The 21,437-nt window shown below is 40.2% G+C and overlaps 1 protein-coding gene across 2 annotated transcripts in view; it reads left to right on the top strand.

Moving 5' to 3' along the window:
- The first annotated feature begins 1,498 nt into the window (after positions 1–1,498).
- The window catches only part of MYZAP (myocardial zonula adherens protein), a 50,381-nt gene continuing 30,442 nt past the window's right edge, over positions 1,499–21,437 (top strand). The window contains exons 1-5 of one of the 2 annotated variants that reach the window (XM_053954649.1): positions 1,499–1,612; positions 7,440–7,529; positions 15,955–16,113; positions 18,404–18,496; positions 20,853–20,966. In XM_053954649.1, coding sequence (XP_053810624.1) covers positions 1,529–1,612; positions 7,440–7,529; positions 15,955–16,113; positions 18,404–18,496; positions 20,853–20,966 — 540 coding nt within the window. In that variant the 5' untranslated portion in view covers positions 1,499–1,528. The remainder of the gene's footprint in view (positions 1,613–7,439; positions 7,530–15,954; positions 16,114–18,403; positions 18,497–20,852; positions 20,967–21,437) is intronic. The other variant, XM_053954648.1, reaches the window with a different exon arrangement.

Below are 21,437 nucleotides of genomic sequence, written 5' to 3'. Positions count from 1 at the left end.
ACATGTTCCTCTTGATGATGACAAACCTATTATCCACCTGCAAACCTACAAAAGCAGCATTACAAGCAGGACTTAAGATGGGGTGATTCATAGGGAAATGCAATTGTTTGTACGAACAAGACACCTTGCCACAAAAAGAATCTTGTAACACTCAATCTTGCCTTGAGAGAAATCCAAATACAAGTGGATGTTCTAATTCATTTGCCTTGGGCTATATTACCTTCCTTGGGAGGAGAAGAGAATAGTATTTGGGAAAACAACAAAAAAGATGCTAAATACTAAATGCAAAACCTTCATTCATTCCTCTTCGCTGGGCAATGATTTCTTCCTCTCTTGCTCAGATCCTTGTCATGTCGATAGCTCAATATCCTGCCCTGGGGACAGAGAGTTGAGAGGCAGAAACGAAGAGAGGTATTGTACACAGAGAGGGTGAGGCACCCATGGTTCAGTGCAGTTTCCATTTTTGCCATGCAGACTTCCTCTCTTCAGCTCTCCCGTCGTTAACATCTTAACGGGTAAGGACATTACATGGCCATAACTCCATTTTCTTCTGGTCTTAATTTAGTTACATGGAGACGGGAGATAATTTTTTTTTTTTTTAATGCTGTTTAAGTTATTTGTTCTGTCATTTCTTTCACACAAAAGCATGTCCTTTGCTTATAACTCCCTTGATTAGTGAGGAATGTTGTGCTCGTGACAGATGCCCAAAGCTGTAGATTGAAGACTGTGAGCCTAGGCCATGTAGGGTGGTATAGGGTTATGGCGTTCCCTCAGCCCAGATCCGGAAGAACTGAGCATCTGAAATGCTTAAGTCCACACCTGCAATCTGGCTCGGGGCCAGCCAGCTCGGGCAGACCACACTCACCTTGTTGGACCTTTGGCACTGAGGCCGATGTTGTCATTCATTCACTGAGCTGAACCGGCTTTGTGCCTGTCAACCCCGAGGCTGGCTGGGATCTGCGTGCTTTCTGATGAGCCTGGTACCCATTCCCGGAGCACGGACAGACCTGACAGACCTGGGTGGCTCACGAATTGCTGTGGGAAGAAGGGGAGGACAGTGTTCAGCTTTCACATAACGCTCTTAGAGTGCTCAGAGGTGGGTGCCGGAGAACGGGACTGAGTGGCAGCCAGTGGCTGCTGCGAGCCCTAATCCCCGTTTTGCAGTGCCGGGAGGTGGCTGTGTGACAGATGGACATTTCTGGGTCTCCCCTCCAAACTCCTCTCCCCAGGCTGCAGCCCGACACTCAATATTCCCGTGAGCAGAGGGAATGCCACCCTGAACTGGCACCTCAGCGTCCCACAGCGACTTTGCCCAGTGTCACGCCACAGGAGGAATCGGGCACTTCGGTGGCCCGAGAGCCGGCGCGGGGCCGCGAGTTCCGCGGGGCGGAGGGGGAAGCGGAGCCCCGCGCAGCCCCGGCCCGCCCCCGCCCGGCCCCTGCGGCCGCCCGCGGCCAAGTGCGCGGGGGCGGAGCGGCGGCGCCGGCCCGAGGAGCCGCAGAGAGCGGTGGCCCGGCGGCCCGCGGGGATGCTGCGCTACAGCTCGGGGCTCACGGTCACCGCCACCACCCCCCGGAGGCCGCCCGGCGACAGCGGCCGCTCCCGGCGGAAGGTGCGCGGGGCAGCGCGGGGGGGCGGCGGGGAGGTCCTGCGGGCGGGGTGGCGGGGCGAAGCGGAGGTTCGACATCCCCACTCGTGTAGTTACCTGCGGAGCGCCTTTCTCTTCCGCACCCCCCCCCCCCCCGCTCCCCTTCCTTATTTTCAGTGTTTTCAAGTGAAGCTTGGGGTGTGCGAGAGCATCTTTTTGTGCGTTGTTTATAGGTGTGGGGAAAGGAAGAGTTTTTGGGGAGTCCTGCAAGGCTTTTGTAGTTCTAGACCCTGGCCTGTTCTGTAAACCTGTGAGGAAGGTGTATTTGTGTTGGAGACTTCCCTCGCTTCATTGAAATGTGCCTGGATATTTACAATGCGAACTCGCCTATCCTATCCTGAGAAAGCTTACTGTAATGATTTAGACGGCAATAGTAACTTAACTGTTTAATCAATTCCTCAAATGCAGATATGTAATTTGCTGATTTAAAAAAAAATCATAAATGCACTGAATAATAACCATCTCTTAATTTGTTTGGCTTCTAATAAGTTGTTAAAACTCAGGCAGATATGATAGGAATGTCTCTACAGCCACTCAGCTTTAAATAGCCCTCTCCTTGCTTCTGTAACTTCACTGCTATCATTGTGAATGTTGATTCCACACGAAAAGAAAGAAATAAAAAAAAAGTGATAATCTTATCCTTACTAAAAATACATCCATGTGACCATGATGTTTCTTGAATTATGCAGTTATTGTTTTGATGCTTCAAAAATATGAGTTTATAATCTGAAAAATAATGACTGTTGTGTTGCTTTGGTTTTACATGATAGCAAGAAGGTCAGAGTAGTCTTCCTGACAAAAAGATCCCTGGTTTTCATAAAAAATTAAATCGCTCATGCATAGGAAAAATTACGGTGACTTGAAAATAGTTATGTTCCCTATAAGTCTTCTGTGTTCCAATTGAGTTTCCCTGTTCTAGTATTTCTTAAAGAAGTTACAGTAAGGGAACTTCTGTTCAGGTGATAAGCTTCTTATTTTAATCCCCTTGATAGATTTCTTGGGAATGATGAACTGCATTTGATACATTCTTTTGGGAAAGCTGGTAAGAATTTAATTTTTGACTACAACCCACTGGGAAGCTGCTGTCCCTTTTTTTCAGTGAACTGTGGCTCCCTTACCATGAGTTATTAGAAGAGGGGAGAGAGACAATTAGAATAACTGCTGAATGAAAGGAAGATGTGTGTCACATTCCTGTGTGCCTGTGGTCACAGGAAAGTGCCCTTTAATTGTGTGTGGAATCTCACGGGAGAGATTTCATAAATGGAGCAGGCTAATCAACAGATAAATGACCAAAGAAAGTATTTTCTTCCTTGCTTTTTAGGACTGAAATTAAACATGCACTGTTTTTCTGCTTTGACCTTCAACGGTCTAAAGCCAACACTTGACCTTAGGCAAAGGGAAGGATTTTTAGCCATTGAGCTGATAGGGCAGTAGGTAGTTACTCTACAAACATGTTATCCCCATTTCTTTTGTCAGTATCAACAGTATTAAATTCTGGTGAGGTGGAACTCCAGGGCTGGCTTGAAACTAGATCAATATTGAACCACATCTTTTTTCTGTGGGGGTCCTGTAATATGCTTAGAGACTGGTTGCTGATAGAACAGCCTGTATTTTTCTATTGCTGTACTAGTAACTGGTTATTCTATAACAGCATTCCTCATTAATTTAACAATTAATTTTAATGAAAAAATCTGTCATTATTTCAGCCCATAGTTAATGCTGATTAATGCGTTTCTGAGTGCACTGTTTTTTGGAAAGGGGGGAGAAGAGGCTGAAGAACATTACTTAAACTGAATCTGTCATCTGTATTTGTTTTAAGTTGCACCCTAGTGATTTGAGTAGGATTGTGGTAAACATACATGTGGATTGTGGATCTGGGCTGTGGATTCTCAACATTTTAAACTAAATTAGATTGGTTTTTTTCTGAACTGCCATATTGCAGTAGCTCTCCTCTATGCTGTCCCACTAGCCTCTTAGAAATTCAGTAAAAAAATGTGTTTTCACCTGTTACTTTTCATTGCAGTCAGGAAACTTCTGCAGTCTGGTGTTGTGTTGGGGTGAACCTGTCCAGTCCTTGTTTTCCTGTCTGTGTCTTTGTTTCACAAATGATGTCAGATGTGCTTTGGAAATGTCACTCATGGATTGTTGGTGTCAAAAAGCCAAGAGCGAGCATAAAATGTTGGCACAATTAAGATTGTTTATAATGTTGACTTGCCAAAGCTGCAGATGATGCAAATTAAACAAAAGTCAGACAGGATTGTTAGAAAGATACCTCGTTCTTCTTCTCCCCAGTGGTTTTTTTTTTTTAAACTTATGCTCACAAAGTTACAACGTTAATGACATGAAGGTTAAGGTGGAAAGTCATGTCTGTCCCTGTTTTCTCTCACTTGTTCTTACTGTCTGTCAGTAACAGATGAAGGAAATTGAATTGCAGCTCTTTCCCTGTTGGAGCAGTTCTCATTCTCCTCCCCATTTTCTTTCTGCATTACCCAGTTTGTTTCTGGAAATTACTTTTTCATCCTCAGTTGCACGTTATCCTGCCACTGTTTGGCACTGAGTCGAGGCTTTTCCTGTTAGGATTTCATTTCCATTTTAAGGCATCGCTACAGCAGTGTTTTCTGTGGGAGGAGGGCTTGCTGTGATTTCCATGTGAGCCTGCTCATTGATTTGGTCAAGTAAACTCACCGACAAATGGCACAGTGTGTTGTTCCTTCAGGAAGTCCTGCGGAGCAAGAACAGTGCATATACAGTGTTCAGAACTGTTCTGGGGGCTGGAGGAAGAAGCAGTGCCTGTTTTTTTTCCTTTCCAATCTCTGTATGTTTCTGAATTTTATTAGATGGGTCTGTAGTGCTGTCCTTAGGTAGAATGCATCATCTGATGCTTAGGAGAAGCTGGACTGCATGGCTACTTTATACGTTTGCTGCCGTTTCCCCAGGGATGCTGAGGAAGTCCCATTGTTGTAAACAATGGCAGAGTAAAGCCTGTGTAAGTGTGCTCTAGCAAGGAACTGGGTGGTACTGTGCCACTGCTGTACAAGCCTTGCTAGGCACAATTTCAAGGCTGGAATCCTTATGATTGCCAACTGGGGTGGGGTAAGTGATTTGGAGGTAATAGATAAGGCAAGGTGAAAAGGGCAAAAAAACCCCAACTTAAATGATGACAACTTTTTGTTGTACAGTGGTTTTAGTCTCAACAAATGACTGTTGTTAATTTATATTTCCAGTGCAGTTGTGATGACTTGACTGCTATCTGTATTGGACTTCTGTGATTTCCTTCGTAGTAGCCCTGTGACATCTGTGATGTGAAGGGCAGTCGTGGTTCACTCACTGTTGTACGGGTACAGGGATAATTACTTATTTACAATCACTGCACTGTGAATCTCTGTTTGCTATAATTAGCCTCGTACTGATTAATAGGCAAGTTATTTGCTTCAGAGAATCATACACAACCACATTCTCCTAACTTTGAGCTGCCAGTCATTATCCATTTCTAGTTATTTCAGGCATTTTTGTTTTATCCTAGCAATATGTTCAGTCCTTTTTGTCCAGCTTTCCTTTGTTAGAAATCACTGTAAGAAAAAGGTGGCCTCATCTATCACTTCCTGCACAGCACAAATTCACTTCTATTTCCTATTTACGGCTCTGGGCTTTGTTTGCCTACATGGAGGAATGCCAGTCTATGTTTCCCTTCTTGTTGTAAACAGGAATGTTTCAAGAGGAAAGAGCCTTAATAAGCTAATGGGAGGAAAGGGCACAAGGAAATAGATGAGGAAAGGTGAAGTTAATTACCTTATGAATCAATGAGTTCTAAAGATGAGGAATTTATTATTATTATCTGGATAACTAATCTGTAAATAGGAAGTACCACCAGCTTCGGTAGTGTATGGAGACAGTCTGGTGTTCCTAGAACAAACATAGTAGCCAATCAGTATCAAAAGCCAACGTACCAAGTTTCATAATTTTAAAATGCATTTCATTGTTTCTGTATTCTTTAGCAAATGTGAAAGTATAAACTGCTTTTAAGTTTTGGGGGCTTTATGTCACATTGTGGCCTCTTGTTCTAGATTTTCTAGCATATAGATGAATGATAAATTAAGAGGGAGGAGGCCACTGCACAAAACATTGCTTTCACAGATACGTCTACAGAAGAGGTTATATTTCACTTTGATTGTCTTATAGACTTTTCCCCCTTCTTATTCTCTATAATACAGACACATCTCACATTTTATCAGAACTTTATCTCAAGACACTGTTTCTTACTGGCCTTGCAGACCTGAAAGACCAAACTGAGAGGAAGATGGAAGGCAGTACCTAATATTTCTAAAATACAGTTGACAGCATACCAGTAGTTTGAATGCTATTGATTTGTCCTCTCAACAGATTTAAAGAAATGCCGGGAAAAAATTGTGAAGTTGCAGATAGTTCTTCCAATTGTTTTTGCTTGGGAAGAAGAGAAAGTTAAAGCCTGTTTGAAAACTTAAAGAAGGTCTTTTGTCTGGAAATGGAAAACAGGGATGTGATGTTGTGATGCTGAATGGTGGTCTCTGAGGAAGATACATTGTAAAGACACTTGAAAATGCAGTCAAGGCAGCTTAAATGATTTGAAAGACAGTTGGAAGAAATGAATTGTGAAATGGTAACATTTGGAGTGCATGGGAAGGGTTTTGCTGCAGTGCTCTGAATGCAGTGAGCAGAACTTTATTGCCATTTTCAAGGCAAGAGAAGGTGCTGTAATGACCAAGATGTGAGCTGTTAGCTGGGACAAGAGGAGTGGAAGGTGGGTGTGAAAGAGAGACACACATTCAGCATGACTCCAGGAGAAACTGGAGAGATCCAGATCAATGAGAGCTGGGCTGTAGAAGAACAGTGATGTTGGCCCACAGTAATCATAAAAGAGATACTTAAGAGGTTTTGAGGAAGAGCTTTAAGGGCTCTCTTTGTTGCCAGCAGACATCTGGGATTTTACAGGAAGATATAGTGCAGCTTTGAATTTGGACAGCCAAATTTCTCATTTCATCATTTGCTATGCTCTACTTAGGACTTAGAGTTGTTTTCCACAAAAATGTCTCATGAATAGGACTAAGACCAAAAGTTTTAACCAAGTTTCTTGTATGAAATATATTACTTGGAAAAAGCCATTAAACCAAAGATGTCTCAGCCCAAAGCAAGGCAAACTGCAGCTGGGTACAGAAAGGTACCATGCCTGCTGGTAAGAGAATGGCTGTTCTAAAATCAGATAGGAAACAACACCTCTCAACTTTTTTTCTGAAGTGTTTTGAAGTTTTCAAACAATTTGTGTGTATCAGATTTCAAGAATGCTCCTATTTCCTAGTTTCCAATTTAGTGGAGATGCAGTCCTGAGGTATCCTTGGATCAAATACTTGGCTATATGCTGAGCAGAAAAGAAGCATTTACTTGAAAATACACTCTATGTTTCTAAATAATCCCTTTTGAAGAATAAAAGCATGCCAAATCAGCAAACAAAATGTAGAAAGTAGAAAATTATGTTCATTGTTATGTTGTCTCAGCTCTCAGTGTCATTTATGAGTACTTAAGAACAATTTGTTGATTGAAATGGATTTTTGCTATTTCAGGTATGTAATTATGGGAATGTCCTTGAATTATTTTTTGCCAGCTAAAAACCCCTTTAACCTTTAAAAATAATATTTTGTCAGCTGTGTGGTAGAAAACAGAAGATAGTGAGTTCAAAGTTGAATCTCAGTGCAGTTCATTCTGTAAAGCAAATTGTTAAAATCGTTTTTGTAACACCTAAATCTTGTTCTTCTTTCAGATGAATGTGTGTAGGCTACGCTTAACAGTGCCACCTGATGAAGTGTCACAGCCTGAAGAGGGACCAAAAGAAACTGAGAGAAAGAAAAGTGTAAGTTTTAAAAACCAAAGTTAAATTCTCTATAAATAAGAAGTAAACACTGCCTTCCATAGATGTTGATATTTGTTGTTTTGGCAGCCCAAAGCCGATTTAAGAGCATGTGGAAGATCATCAAGTTGGGTGTGAGCTTTGAGCCTAAGCCTTGGAATTAGGGATGGCAAAACTGCATGCAAAACAGAACAGTGGTAGAGGAACAACAGAGATTATAGGAGATTTGAGACTGAGGTACCTTTAAAACTTGATTATTTCATATTCCTGTATCAAAGAGCAGGAAACTGCTACTAGGAACATGGTCCTGTATTAAACAGGATCTTGATCAGGATCCTCTTGATCCTAAAAGAGCATTTTATATTTCATGTAGGCTCAGATTTCATGTGCAATATTTGAACACTAATGTAGTTGGTGTGCTGGGGACCTTGATCTTTGTGTGTGCCAGCTAATTTTGGTAAAGTGTGATGTACAAATAAGAAATTAAAGAATTCAAGATTGTTCTGAAGTGAAAGGGATTTTGAAGGTCATGTGCTCAGAAGGGTTCAGAAGGCCATTCGTTTTGCAGAAGTGAGTAGTGTGCACACAAAAAAATTACAATCTGCTTTGGTGTTCTGTAAGAGCTGTTCACTGCAAGAGATGATGTTTAATTAGTGTTAATTACGAAGACTAAAAAGGAAGCTGGACGGGCTCCATAACTTCATCACATTTATACTTTGATAAACCAAAATTAAACAAGTTGATGAAGATCGCCAGACTCAATGTCTGACAATAGGAAGTATGACAATAGAAAGAAAAACAACAATAGGGTTTACTAGAAATAATTTCTTAGAGATACTTAAAGGCAAAAATAACTAAAATTACTGCAAAAGGCATTCTAGGCAAATGCTAAATAAATGCAAAGTAAAATTCTCAAGATAAGGATTTCTTATCAGTTGCTTTTTGTCCTGGAATCTTCAATACACTCAGGTTTTCATACACTGGTCTAGCAGAGTAATTGGTTCTTCAGGATCTAGAAATGTTACTTACAGAACAGTTTAAATAGACCTTAATGCAATCTAAATTTGGGCCACCATTAAATAGTAATAAGTCATTTTGTACAGAGGTGTTTAGATGTAGCACTTAGAGTAGCTTCTCTGTCAGTCTCTTGTCAGCTTGTATCTGATTGCAGCAGCAGCCCTCAGACTGGCCTAAGCTTATGGGCCCACTGCCCTAAGAGGAATCCGAGTTGGCTTTTGAGGAGGATAGATATTTACTCATGCCTTACTCACTTCATGGTTCTGAGCAATGTGATAATGAGAGAGAATTTTTAAGGATTAGGGGTGGACAATTTGTAGTGACTTTCTTATGTGACCAATGTTTTTCTCTGTGGGACCTTGTAATTAATGAGCTGTTATTTCCCCCATAATACAAGTGAAGGCAAGTGGGCTTATATCAGAGATTGTTAAGGAGAGGATATCAAGATAATAAATACGTTATTTGATTCGATGTGCAAAACAATGATGTTTAAGAGATGGGTCCTTATAAGCTGAGACCAGAAAAAACCCATATGCAATTTAAGTATTGTATGTTCTGAGTAGTTTCTAAAGTTCACTACTCTTAGACAATTGAAAGACTTATAAAGTCAGGCTTCAGAGCTAGATGGGATCTACTCAGCCAATTTCATAGCAATTAAAAAACACAGAGGAATTGTTCCAACTACTGTGTTTTATAATTTCTGTATGATAAAGAAAAATACCCCACAGATAGTGTAGCCATGTTGTGTGGAAGCAGCTACAAAAAAAAAATCACTGCTCATGAACTGTTTTTTCCTCATGTCCCTAAAGTCAGACAGCAATGTGTTACCTGTAGATTTTTATTGTCTGTGTTTATGTATTTGAATTAGTTATACAGTAACTTACAGTGCATACATGCCTCATGATTAGTCATGCTGTGGTGCTTTTACTGCACAGTTTAATTTAAAAAAATCTCCTAAAACCAGTAATCAGGTATCTGCTGATCACCCATGTTCAGCTGACTTCATGTTAATGAAATCGTTCAAAGCACTTTGAGAACAAGTTTTACAAATGTTAGGTAATCTTTACACAGTCCTATGAGAACTGTGCCCCTTTTTGGAAGTAGGGATAATAGAAATTAGGGAACTGCTCTGTTTTCTACCTTGCACTTTACAATTTAAGGTCAAAAAATCCAGCTTCAGCAAGAATCAAATTTAACATCGGATCCCTTGTTGGAATCTAGAGTTCTGTGCTGACTTTAATTGCTGACTCCTAGGAAAATGGGAACATGAAAATGCTTTTGGTATTTACAGTACATTAATGTGACTTACAGAAATGAACTGCAGGGGTAATCTGTGGGATTGCACAGTTTTTGCTGGAGTGCTCAGCCAAGTCAGGCGGTCAGAGCCTGGCTGCAGGTGCTCTCCTGTTTGGGCAGGACAAGTTTCTGCCTCTGCTGCTGAGGGAGGAGAGAAAAGACCTTGCAGTGTTGGAGGGAATGCCAGAAAACTATAAATACACCATGGCGTGACATTTGGTTGTAATCTCTTCTTTCAAATCTTTCATTAGAAGGAGGTGATTTTGAGCTGCCCTAATGTGACACAGTGATGGCTCACTGTGTTTGTTACTTTTCTGCATCTCTCAGGCTCAGTACCATTAAGAGGTGTTTCAGTTCAGAATCAGTTAATGAACTGCACAGCAGTTCTTGCTAGTGCTGATCCTCCCAATAACTTGTTTTGCTGCTTGATGTCAGACCAGAAGTGAATCTTTATCAGTTAGGCTGGTAATTCTTGCCTTAGTCTTTTTCACTGGAGTCCAAACTTGGCAGGAAATTTATACTGTATTTCATTCAATCTGTATCAGTGCAGTAAATTTCTAGATTAACTTTTTTACTGCTATGCATCCATTGAATAAAAATGAACTAGCATAAGAGATTAAAAATTAAACGATGGATCTGGGTGGTTTTGTTGCAAGAAAATTGCTGCAGGCAATACTGTACTAGGGTGGCCTCTCCCTGCCTTTTGTGAAAGGCTGGCAGATGGTACAGAGTTAGAGACAGATCTCAAAAGCTGAAGGGGAAGTGAGTTTGTGTCAGGTTGGATTTTTTATACTCATATTTAGGATATGAGACCCTGAAAGAAGCATATGAGAACTTAACCCACAGGTAGAGGCTGGTTGGTTGGGTTGTTTGAATTGTTAGGACTTTAGGTAGAGAGAACCACAAACTATTCTGATTCTGTTCCATTATTTCTGTCCATGATAGACAATGGGTGACAGTAGTGTGAGGCTGTTTACTTCACCATGAATTACAAAGGAATATTGTGCTTGGCAGATTGTATGCAAAATCTGCATATCCTGAAGCCTCTCTTGTCTTGCATAATAAAGGGCTACCAGACAATTGTATTGTCCCTATTCGGGATTGGGCTTGTTTTTATCCATCAGTCTTTTTCTTCACTGTCATGGGTAAATTTGGAAGTGTCATTGGAAGCTGCAGCTAAGCTTTTGAGGGCAGAATGTGAAGATATGTATAGACAGACGTTTCTTTTTCATTTGGATACTTGGACAAGAGAATGAAAATGAGATAACATTTTGGAAATTTGTGTCACTTTACTGTCTGTGGCTTTCAGCCAAGTTTGAGCAGTGCTTAGTCAACTCAGGTTGCTACTTTGGCTGTATGTAGCCTTAAACACTTTAATTTTCTTGTTTTTTAAACATCACAACTAAGAAGTGAAATTCTTTTTACTTCCTAAGCAAGAATGCAGAAACATAGCAAACATTTTTTTCCCAGCAAAAAAAAAGTAGGCTGTAAAGAAGCCAGAAGGGGAATTTGCTTCTGTACATCATGGTGAGAATCAAGCAGAAACTTTTGTCAGGTCTGGTTCAAGAATATGAGTGCAGTGAATATGGGGCTGTGGTGCACATGGAATCTAGGACAATGCTATTTTCTCTACTGCTGCCAACCCACTCCTGTCAGCAGAGCAGAACTTGTGCCTGAAAAAATGTGGTTCATCTGCTACAGGTGATGTTACTGTTTCTCAGCCTCTCCAGCACTGGTCGCTTGATTTTTGACTCAGACTAATTAAGCAATACCTTTGTTAAAACCAGCACAACATAAAAAAATACAGAAAGAATTCCACTGACTTCTGAGGTTACTGCTGTATTAGTTGTATCTTAGTTTCCCAATGTGTAAACAGTGGCATTCTGTGTACAGATTTCATGGGTTAGATACCACTTTGCATAATGTCTGGCACTTCTCTTTTGAGATGGACACCTAAATTCAACACCCAAGGAGCTTCGAGGTTGGAATGTGTTCAGTGATGCTTCTTGCGTTCTTCATGAATTTGGGAACACTCATGTCTGTTGTGGCATGTTTTCCCTATTGTAATACTAGTTTAATGTAAAACATTCCTAAATGGAACATGATTTTTACAGGCTTGTAGAGGAATATGAAAAGACATAAAAACAGAGCTACCTTTTGTCAGAGTACAGTAACTTGGTGAGCTCAATGTTATAAATGTCATTTTACTGAATGGAAAATATGTAACCTCAGTAACAGCATGAATATTCTTGTTCCTTGTGTAACTAGTGAACAGGTAAAAGATAACTGGATGTTTTAGAAACGCCTGGAATGTGGCTGTTAAGAGAAAGATAAAGCCTTGCTTCACTGATATAATTATTGTTTAAAGGTTTTTGGTGGTGTAGGTAAACAGAAGATCATGAGTCAGGAAAATTTGAAGGCCACAGGGATATGTAGCACAGACTTTTGTTAAGCATTATATTAGATGTCCTTTTTTCTCAAAAAAGATGTGTCTTCTGTCTTTTTACTTTTCAATTTTTAGGGTAGGGAGAAGTATAATATATGAGCCTATCTGACTTTCATTTATAAAACTGGTAGATTAGGAAGCAGATCATCCCTCAGTGTTATTTACGTAATGCAAATTAAACCATGGGCCATAGAAAAAACAGCTAAAAATTTAAAGTTAGGGTTTAGTTTTGTAATGTCTTCACCTCTTTCATGCTACTTGTGCTGCCTCCTTGGACAGAGACATAAACAGGATGCATGGTAATTATCAAGACTTTTGCAACCTTGGGGTGTAGGCTTCTGGTTTAAATATTTATTAGTTAGGTAAAGACAGTCTGTGTTTCTTGGGTGCATTCTGTGTGATCACACCAAGTGCAGCTGTCTGCTGCTGCAACGCAGACAGGACTTGTTCCTGCAGGCTGATCCAGGACATGTCAGCATCCACACCACGTGTCCTTGCTGTCACCTTGGGCTGTTGCAGAACTGACTATAGGTGCAAAGAAATATTCATAAACTGGTTAAGCTGACTCTGCCTTTCCAGATCATTAGCTCACATTAGAAGGGATTTGGCTGATATTTTGACCTTAAACAGCAATGGTTGATTAATCTAATGAACCCTTCCATCTTAAAGCACTATTCTGGTTAGCTTTACAGTATTTACTTGCTCCTAAATTCTTGCATGTATTTACTTACACTGTTATCTTCACTGAGATGCCTCACTGCAGATAAGAGTGGAGACCATTGAGGATCTGCCTGGAAAAAATATCTGAGTTCTGAGAGTGGGTATGTATGGGACACAGAGGAAAATAATGGGAAGCATTTGACTTTAAAATACTGTTAGGTTGTCCTTGAGCATGTGGAAAATCCAGGATTTGTGAAAGAGGAAGCATGGGAGAGAGGATGTATCAGAGGAAGAACAGAGTACAAGGTAGAAATGGAACAAACAGTGAAGGGAGAATAATAGACAAAGGTGGATAAAGTAGCTTGAGAGGAGGCAAACTGGCAGAAGTATACTCAGTGTATGCTTACTGCTGCAGTTCTGTGGAGATATTTGAGACCTGAGCTACTCAGCAAGGCCTCGTTTAGAGGCAAAGCTGTATTGAAAAAGTAGTCAACAAACAAAGCAACCATCTGAAACCTGCATTCAGAGGACTTAGCCTGTAACCTTTCTCCTCAGAGGAGACTGCATCAGGTGAACCCTTTTTTGGCTATTTATACAGAACCCTGAAACTGGTGGTCACTAGAAGAAAATCAGAGTTAGTAAACAGAAAAGGGTGAGTAGAAGATAAGCATGGCTGGAACAGAACAGCAATGAAAAAGGTTAAGGAAACATGAGCACAGTTGCTTGTGTGTAGCTGTTGGCTCACACATCTTTAAAACAAGCAAGGACTGAAAATTTAACAGGCACTTGTCTGGGGATTGTGATATGAAGGAAGAATAAGGAGAGGGTAAAAACAATATCCTGTATTTTAAGTAGCACATAGAACTGGAACAGTCAACAAATGATGGAGAGTCCTTTAATCTTTTGAAAGAGAAGTAACAAAGGCATCTTAGGAGGCTTGTGCACATACAGATAACAGGCAAGTTTAGCATTGTTGCAAGAGACATGTAACCAGTCTGCCTTTGTGTGTAGCTAATCCTGCATGTACTGTCCATTATAATGTAAATTTAAGTGTCTGTTCATGTCTGAAATACATATGTAAGTGCCATGGATGATTCTTCAGCTGCAAACCCATTGGTCTGAATTTGTAGGTCTTTCTTGGGGGGTAGGGGGGCTGGGAGAGGGGGCATCCTTCAAAGCATTCCTTAGGAATGTGTTTGTAATATTCTAAAAATAAGGAACTTGGTCAGAATTTGTATTCCAGAGCTCTGCAAACAGCACTTTAGACAATTCTGCTAATGTTTCAGAGGCACAAAGGACCTTGGTATTGCTGTTCACCTCATTAAAAATGAGAGATCATGGGCAAAGGGTATGGATTTATGAATTCAGTGTCTGGTGCCTTGGTAACCTCTAAACAATCAAAGTGATTATTCATTCTGTTATCAGGAAGATGGAAACTTGTGTGTAATCCCTTTTTCCAGATGCAGGGGAGGAGCTGCAATGAACTATGAAAGAAACTGTACAACCCTGGAAGCAAACAAACACAAAATAATTTTGAGTCATGTCTCCATCTGGTTTCTGTATTTCTCTATTTCTAATTATGAGGTGTAGGGCTTTTGTTTGTGCACATCCAAACAGCAAAACAAAACTCCCAATAATACATAATTATGAAACATCTCATTTTGAGGATATTAAGCTTTGCATATAATGTTTTCAAGGTTCAAAATTACATCGTGTATAGGTAGGGCTGGTTGCCCAATGTTTTCTTCATTAAGTGGTTTTAAAGCTTTCTTTTCAAATGAAGGCTTACAGCTTTGTTGTTCTGTGCCTGAAATATTCTTTATCGGGTGTCTGCTCTGTGATTGTTCCCCTCCCAGCCCTGCACACACACACCCAGAGCTTCAGCAACATTCTTAAACTATAATGATGTGATAAAGAAGAGCGTGTAGGATTTACAGTGTTGAGGAAAATCAGTCAGTGCCATGTGGGAAGGACACAATATAAAACAAATATCTGTCTCTGTCAATTTTTCTTAGTACAAGTATGTTTTCCTGTTAAATTTCCCCCTACCCAAAGAAGTATTTATTCTTATATTACCAGCATAGTTGTGTTGGTTTGGCTGCTAAAAACTGGGAGTGTTGCTGCTTTAGGCTGCAGATGATGTTCTCTCTTCACTGTCATGGTAAGGATTGGAGATCTCTAGGATGCAGCTGGAGATGGATATAAGATGTTGAGCTTCATCTCTTTAAGCCTCTGTTTGGTGTCAAAGAGAGTATTTAGACAATGCTTAGAACAAAAAAAAAGTAAACCAAAACACGTTCTAAAGTCAATGTAGTAAATATCCTCAAGTGGGCCTGTATCTGGTATATCCAGCATAAGAAAGTAAGTTCAGTAAAACAATCTATGCCTGATTTTTTTTTTCTAGAACTGACCTGTCAAACGCAATGTGCAAAGCTTATCAGTAACAGCTGTGTTTCCAAATTCTGTTTTATCCTTAAGAGAAACAGATATTTTCTCTCTTAAGGAACACTGCCTAAATGTGTTAATTTCAATTTCTTAGAACTTTTTATGTTTTTTGAGTAAACTTGTGAATTTTTGTTTCCTGCAGCAGGGAGTTTGGGAAATGAGGGATAATTCTGTGGTTGCAAGAGTTTAGAGAGAACTAGAGACCTGACAGTGTTCTGCAAGAATGCAGAAAAGTAGCATCTGGTGGTGAAGGAAAATAAGCCAGTTTAACCTTTTCTTACATGCCTCTACCTCTCCTTGTACAAATCAGCCTGTGGTCTCTAGCTACAGGACTTCCATTGAAGGCAGTGGTAGTTATACATCTTTGTATTCTTCAAAGTTGGTCATTGTTCTTTCCCAAACCATGAAGGCTGACAGATTGACTCCAAAATGTTTGGAAGTTAGTGTTCATATGTGCTATTGTGCTTTCACTATAACTGGTGTCTCTCCTGGCTGTAATTTACTGTGGTTTTATTTGGGTTTTTTATTCTAGTACTGATTTTTTTTTTTTTTTTTAATTTTTAGGAGCTCTACCATGTACCAAATGGGATGTCTCCAGGGAAGCTCTCTCATGGGATGGTGTATGGTGTTGTGCACCGAACTGACAACAACCATAAGAGAGAAATGGTGGTTTATGGCTGGTCAGCTGATCAGCTGAAAGAGGAGATGAATTACATTAAAGAAGTGAGTTACATTTTCACCTCAAAATTTGTTAAATACGCTTTCCATATATCCATATATTTCCATATATGTAGAGCTGTGAGAGTATAATGGGATGACTGGGAGCCTACTCTGAAGCTAGAGGCTGGTCTTGGTAATATTTGAGTTGGGAAAAAAGCATACTCTATACCTGGGAACTGTGCTTGCTGATGGAAGAAACTATGTAAGGAGACACCTGAAAGGATAAAGTCTCTCTCTTCCTCTGCTTCCCCCGACCCCAAAACCCCCAGCTTTGAAAAGGCTTCTAAATTAGGCGACATAGTAAAGTCACTTGGGTATATTTTGGGGCAGCCTTAAAATAGCCTAATAAGGATGTCTTTGTACTACTTTCTCTGTGCCTGCTCATTTATCACAGTTGGCAGAAGATCTGAAAAACAAAAAAATGCATTTCTGATCCTGCTTGAAATTTTTCTGTTCTTGAAACTCAGCATCTCTTTGCCCATCAGTCTTTGGCTCTCGGGCTGTGGCAATAACACCCTAAGTACCTCAGGGCAAATAATCTGACCTCTTTGCATCCACCTTCACCACCCAGAAAGCTGTTGGTCAGTGCTTATCATGTTACACTGATTCAAGTGCAAAGTGAGCTGATAGAAAAGGGAGGAACCCTGAGTCAAGCGAGCAGTGTAAAGCACTGTAATCATGTGTACTCCTCGCGTGTGCCTGCTCAGAGGCTCTCAGCACTTGCTTCTCTCCCTCGGTACTCCCAGTTTGCCGGCTCCCGGTGTTCACCACTCTCAAGCTGAGGTTAGGGACTGGCAGGGTCTCAGTGCTGCTCACAAGCTGCCTCGGCTGCTCTTCTCCTGCCTAGGTCGTTTCTCTGCCCTGCTGGGGCAGTGTCAAGGGACAGGTGAATTGGCACACAGCAGGGCCAGCTCCCCAAACTGCACTGTCTGTGGTACCTGGGGATTGCTTGGGCTGGGACCATCTCATTGCCATTGTCTGTTCCTTATGAAGGGACATATCAGACCAGGTGAACTGCATGTCTTGCTTGTGCATTCAGGGTACTGATGGTTCCAGGAAAAAGTGGGAAAGACAGGGGAGGAGACATGATGGCTTTTGCTCTCCGTCTTCTGGAAGCCGTGTTCAGCTCTGCTACTTTGTGATCTTTGGTCTGCTAGAGTAGTGTCGTCTTTAAAAGCAGAGTCTTAAACAAGAGTCCTCAGCTTGTGCAGTGTATGTGTTGACTCAGATAGACCAAAAATGATGGGCCATGTCAAAGCTGCTGACAGCTTCCTCTGCCTGAGTCAAATTTGGATCTTGCAAGAGGGTGTGTGCCTGTGCTTGTGCGTGGGGAGGCACAGGGCGAGCGGTGCTTTCCTGAGGGGCTGGGCAGGAGTCAGCTCCCTTCTCTCTTCCTCATCCCAAAGGGAGCCCGTGGGTAGGGAGCACTCCTTGCATAGCTCTGGTGGCCAGTGCCCCTCTTTGTGGGAGGCAGTGGGGGGATTCTATGCAGAGCTGCTAAAAACATCCCCTGCTGGAGTTTTGCCCTCACCCCACTGTGCAGGCACAGTAAACTCACTGACCTAAATGATCTGCAGTCAGCCTGTGCTTGGTGGAGGTGAGGAAGGGAAAAAATGAGGTTGAATTACGTAGGCTGTAGGCAAACATAACTGCAGTGGCATGTGAAGCCAAACTGGAAGCCAACTCAGGGTTTTTTTGAGTGATTTTTTTCCTAGAAAGTCAAAGACTATTTTGCATCCATAGTTCTTGAAATCAAATTGAGTTCTCCATTCTTCAGATTTGAAATTGCATTGGTAAATGTAAGCTAGTTTGTTGTTTACTTAGATACAAGTCTAAAATACTGAAATTAAAAGTGTTTATCTGCAAAGGATACCCGGGGAAACCAACCACTTTTAAAAGTATGGAAGTACACTAAGTCCATGCCTTTTTTCAGAAATAAAACAATATATGATTAAATTACTTTTAATTCATTTAGTAATCAGGTTAGAATGACTTATGGATATTTAATTGAAATTAATTTATCTAAATTATCAATTTACAAGTGTTTAAGCATGTACAGAGAGGTTTGGAATGGCTCATAGTGACAGTTATTTGTATCATCCCTATGTAGACAAGTCTTGAGACTCAAGTTTTTGTCTTTTTCTTGAGAATAAATTGCTGTTATGCAGTGGTAGATTAACAGTGGAAATTACTGAAAGTAACAATGAAGAACATAGAGAAAAAAATAATGTCCTGCTATATAAACAATATAATCAAAAATTTTGATAAAGGTGTTTGATTTTTCTGACACCAGGTGAGAGCAACTCTGGAAAAAGTAAGAAAGAAAATGTATGGTGAATATGATGAAATGAAACGAAAAATACAGCAGCTTACAAATGAACTGAAAGTAAGTACCCATTCATTTGCAGGGAAAGCATATGGGAATAACTGTCCCAGTGTTATCTAGAAACTTATCTTTTGCTTTAGCAGAACAGAACTAATCTCCCAAACCACTCCAGTTCCCTGTTTTACGTGATATTTGTAGTTTCCTTTTGTTATTTATTTTCCCATCCAGGAAAGTAAAGCAAGACAGGGATACTTTCGCATATGAAATTACTGACTGGCTGGAAATTCTTGGAAATAAAAGAATGATCTTGATACCATTGCCAGTGTGTATTGGTAATTAATGGAGATGGATGTAACAGCTTGCAGGTTAATCAAATAAATAACATTGATAATTAGGAGAAACTGATAACTTGGAGTTATTTCACTACTTTGCTCTGTTTTACTGATTCTGTTGTTTAAACACTAAGTAAAATAAGTAGCAATATTCATTAGTATTAAAGTGCTAAAAATGACTTACCTTTTGGTTTTTAATGGAACATTTCAATGGTCATTCAATGACCTGTCTTTCTTCTGACATGCTGCTTTAGCAATAAAAGCACTCTGTAAATAGCCTTCATATTAAACTGCTGAGTTGTTTGATCCAACCCCCCCCACCCCGAAAACTTGCTCTGAATTTATGTTCAGCATTGATTTTCACAGCCCTGGTTCAGAGGAAGCTTTGGCAATTAAAAGTATTCTGACTTCAGGGGACTGGGACCTTGACTTGTGCCCTTCTGCCATCCTCATTTGGAGGCTGTCAGTTCCCTGCATGCTGTATTAGGTACAAAAATCAGAACTTGCTGTAAACTGGTACATTCTGTGCAACTGGTCTCAAAAAATAGAAAAAAAAATCGCTCTGATTTGAGAGGAAGAGAGAAAAAAAACTCAATTTCTACAAACTGCGTTAAATAGTCATGATGCTGCCAACAAGACTCACTCTCCCCCCAGCATGCATGTGGTAAATGCTGATTCAGGTGCAGCTTTGTTGTCTTTGCTGCTGATCTTTACTGAATAGCAGTGATGATATCCTGCACTTGCAGAACTTCTGTCAGACCAGTAGAAATTCTGCATGAGTCAGAAATTCTTCTTTAATTAAGGGTTTCTGACCAGCTCTGACAGAATATCTAGTTCTCCAGCAAATTAGCAGTTCATGAAGCTTCCTTCTGACATAAATGGCACATTAGGAGACATCCTTCCCTTTTTTTTTAGTACTCTAGACTGCCTGAAAGGAAGCACAAGTGTTGTTCTTCCTAATAATGTGAGCTTTTTGTTTGGTTAGTTATTTGGGAGCGGATTTTGGTTTTATATGATTGTTGTCTTTTGTGCTATTTCCGAATCCTGTTTAAAATCCTTTCTATACTCTTTGTTTCAGCTTTAAATCACTGTGCTTTTATCTTTCCAATTTCCAGGACAACTTTTTGTTGATAAAGTTTGTTTGAAATTTGCTCTTCCAGTATCCTACCCTGGGCTTCTTCTCACAAGTTCTTACCTTGTAACTTTCTTAATCCATCCAAAGCATTTCTGCTTTCGTTTGTTTTACATAAGCACACATTTATGGAAGGTTAACAGTGACTATTTGGCCTCTACTCCCTGTGCTGACCTAATTTGTGTATGGCTTGGTTACTACACACTTGTCCCCTGTATCAGTCCCTGGTGTTCTCTTTTTATCAAGAAGCAAATCTGGTCAATCTAAGAATGTGAGCTGGCTGACTTTCCTTAGTAACACTCTTTTCCTCTTTATTATTGGATAATTCACAATTATTTACACTGTTTGAGTTTTGGTCTCTTCTTGAATGATGTCATTTTGTGTCTTTCCCCTCCCCCACTTCCGTTTTTAAGCATGTGTGTGTACATATCAGAAAATGACTAATTTTCACACAACAAAGCCTTCTGGCTTCCCCTTCCTGCTTTGTACTGTTTCTTCCTTACGTCTTCTTGATGTTGCTTCTTTATGTACCTGATTAGTCAGTTCCTTCTTAATTAAGGCTTTTCTACAATTCACAGTTCTAGATTTCCTTATTTCTTGCATTCTTCTGCTTTTCATTCTGAATTTTTACAATCAGCCCACTCTATGTATATAATCTGTCTGAATAGACAGCTGCCAATTGTTCTCTTGTCCTTTCAAAAAGAACAGCTTATACAGTGATTGCAGACTAACAATAAACTTAGATACTCATGTCTTATTTCTGTTAGATTATTTGGATTTTAAGTTTTGTTTGTTTGTTTGTTTGTAAGAATATACTTTGAGGCCTGTATATTTTAAGCATCCTAGTACTGTGAAATGACCTTGGCATCTTTTTCTTCTGTAGCTCTCTTGGAAAGAATAGGTAAACTTGATCATTATTCTATATAAAACTTTTTTTTTTTTCCCTGCTCAGGTGACAAATGCTCATCAGGAGTCCTTAGAGAATCATGTGCGAGTGCAGGCTGCAGCCTTAGATAGCTTTAGTGAAATGAACAGCTCCTTGACATCAGCATCAATAGACTTGCAGGTACATCTTCATAGCTGCTTCCCAGCTCACAGCTGCCTTTTCTAACATGGATTTCAAAGCATACAGAAAACATGGATGACAGATACAGATTCTAACACTAAGCAACACCATAAAGTACTGTCTTGGATATCTAAAGCACCTAATTTAGGAAACAAAGAAAAATGTTCAGAAGTTCCTGTCTTTAAAAAAATTAAAAATAATGTACAATAAAGAAATATAAAGACATAACTGAAATGCAGCAGACTAATACCACGAGTCATGTCTCTATGAAGGATCTAAGGTGAAAATGTGATTTAGTCTGTATAGTGCAAAATGGTGCATCTCCTGACTTATTTCTGCCTTCAGCTGGTAACAGAAATGAAGTGGCATGTTTGGATGCCAGACACTTGTGAGATTTTACATGCCTGGGAAATGCAGGGGGAGGGATGAAGTGAGAATGAATTTTAATTTTTAAAGACTTCTAAATTCCAG

This window comes from Vidua chalybeata, chromosome 13 (assembly GCF_026979565.1).
Source record: "Vidua chalybeata isolate OUT-0048 chromosome 13, bVidCha1 merged haplotype, whole genome shotgun sequence".
In the NCBI taxonomy this organism is placed as follows: Eukaryota; Metazoa; Chordata; class Aves; order Passeriformes; family Viduidae; genus Vidua; species Vidua chalybeata.
The sequence above is the reverse complement of the archived record's forward strand: the minus strand, read 5'-3'. Positions and strand labels throughout refer to the sequence as shown.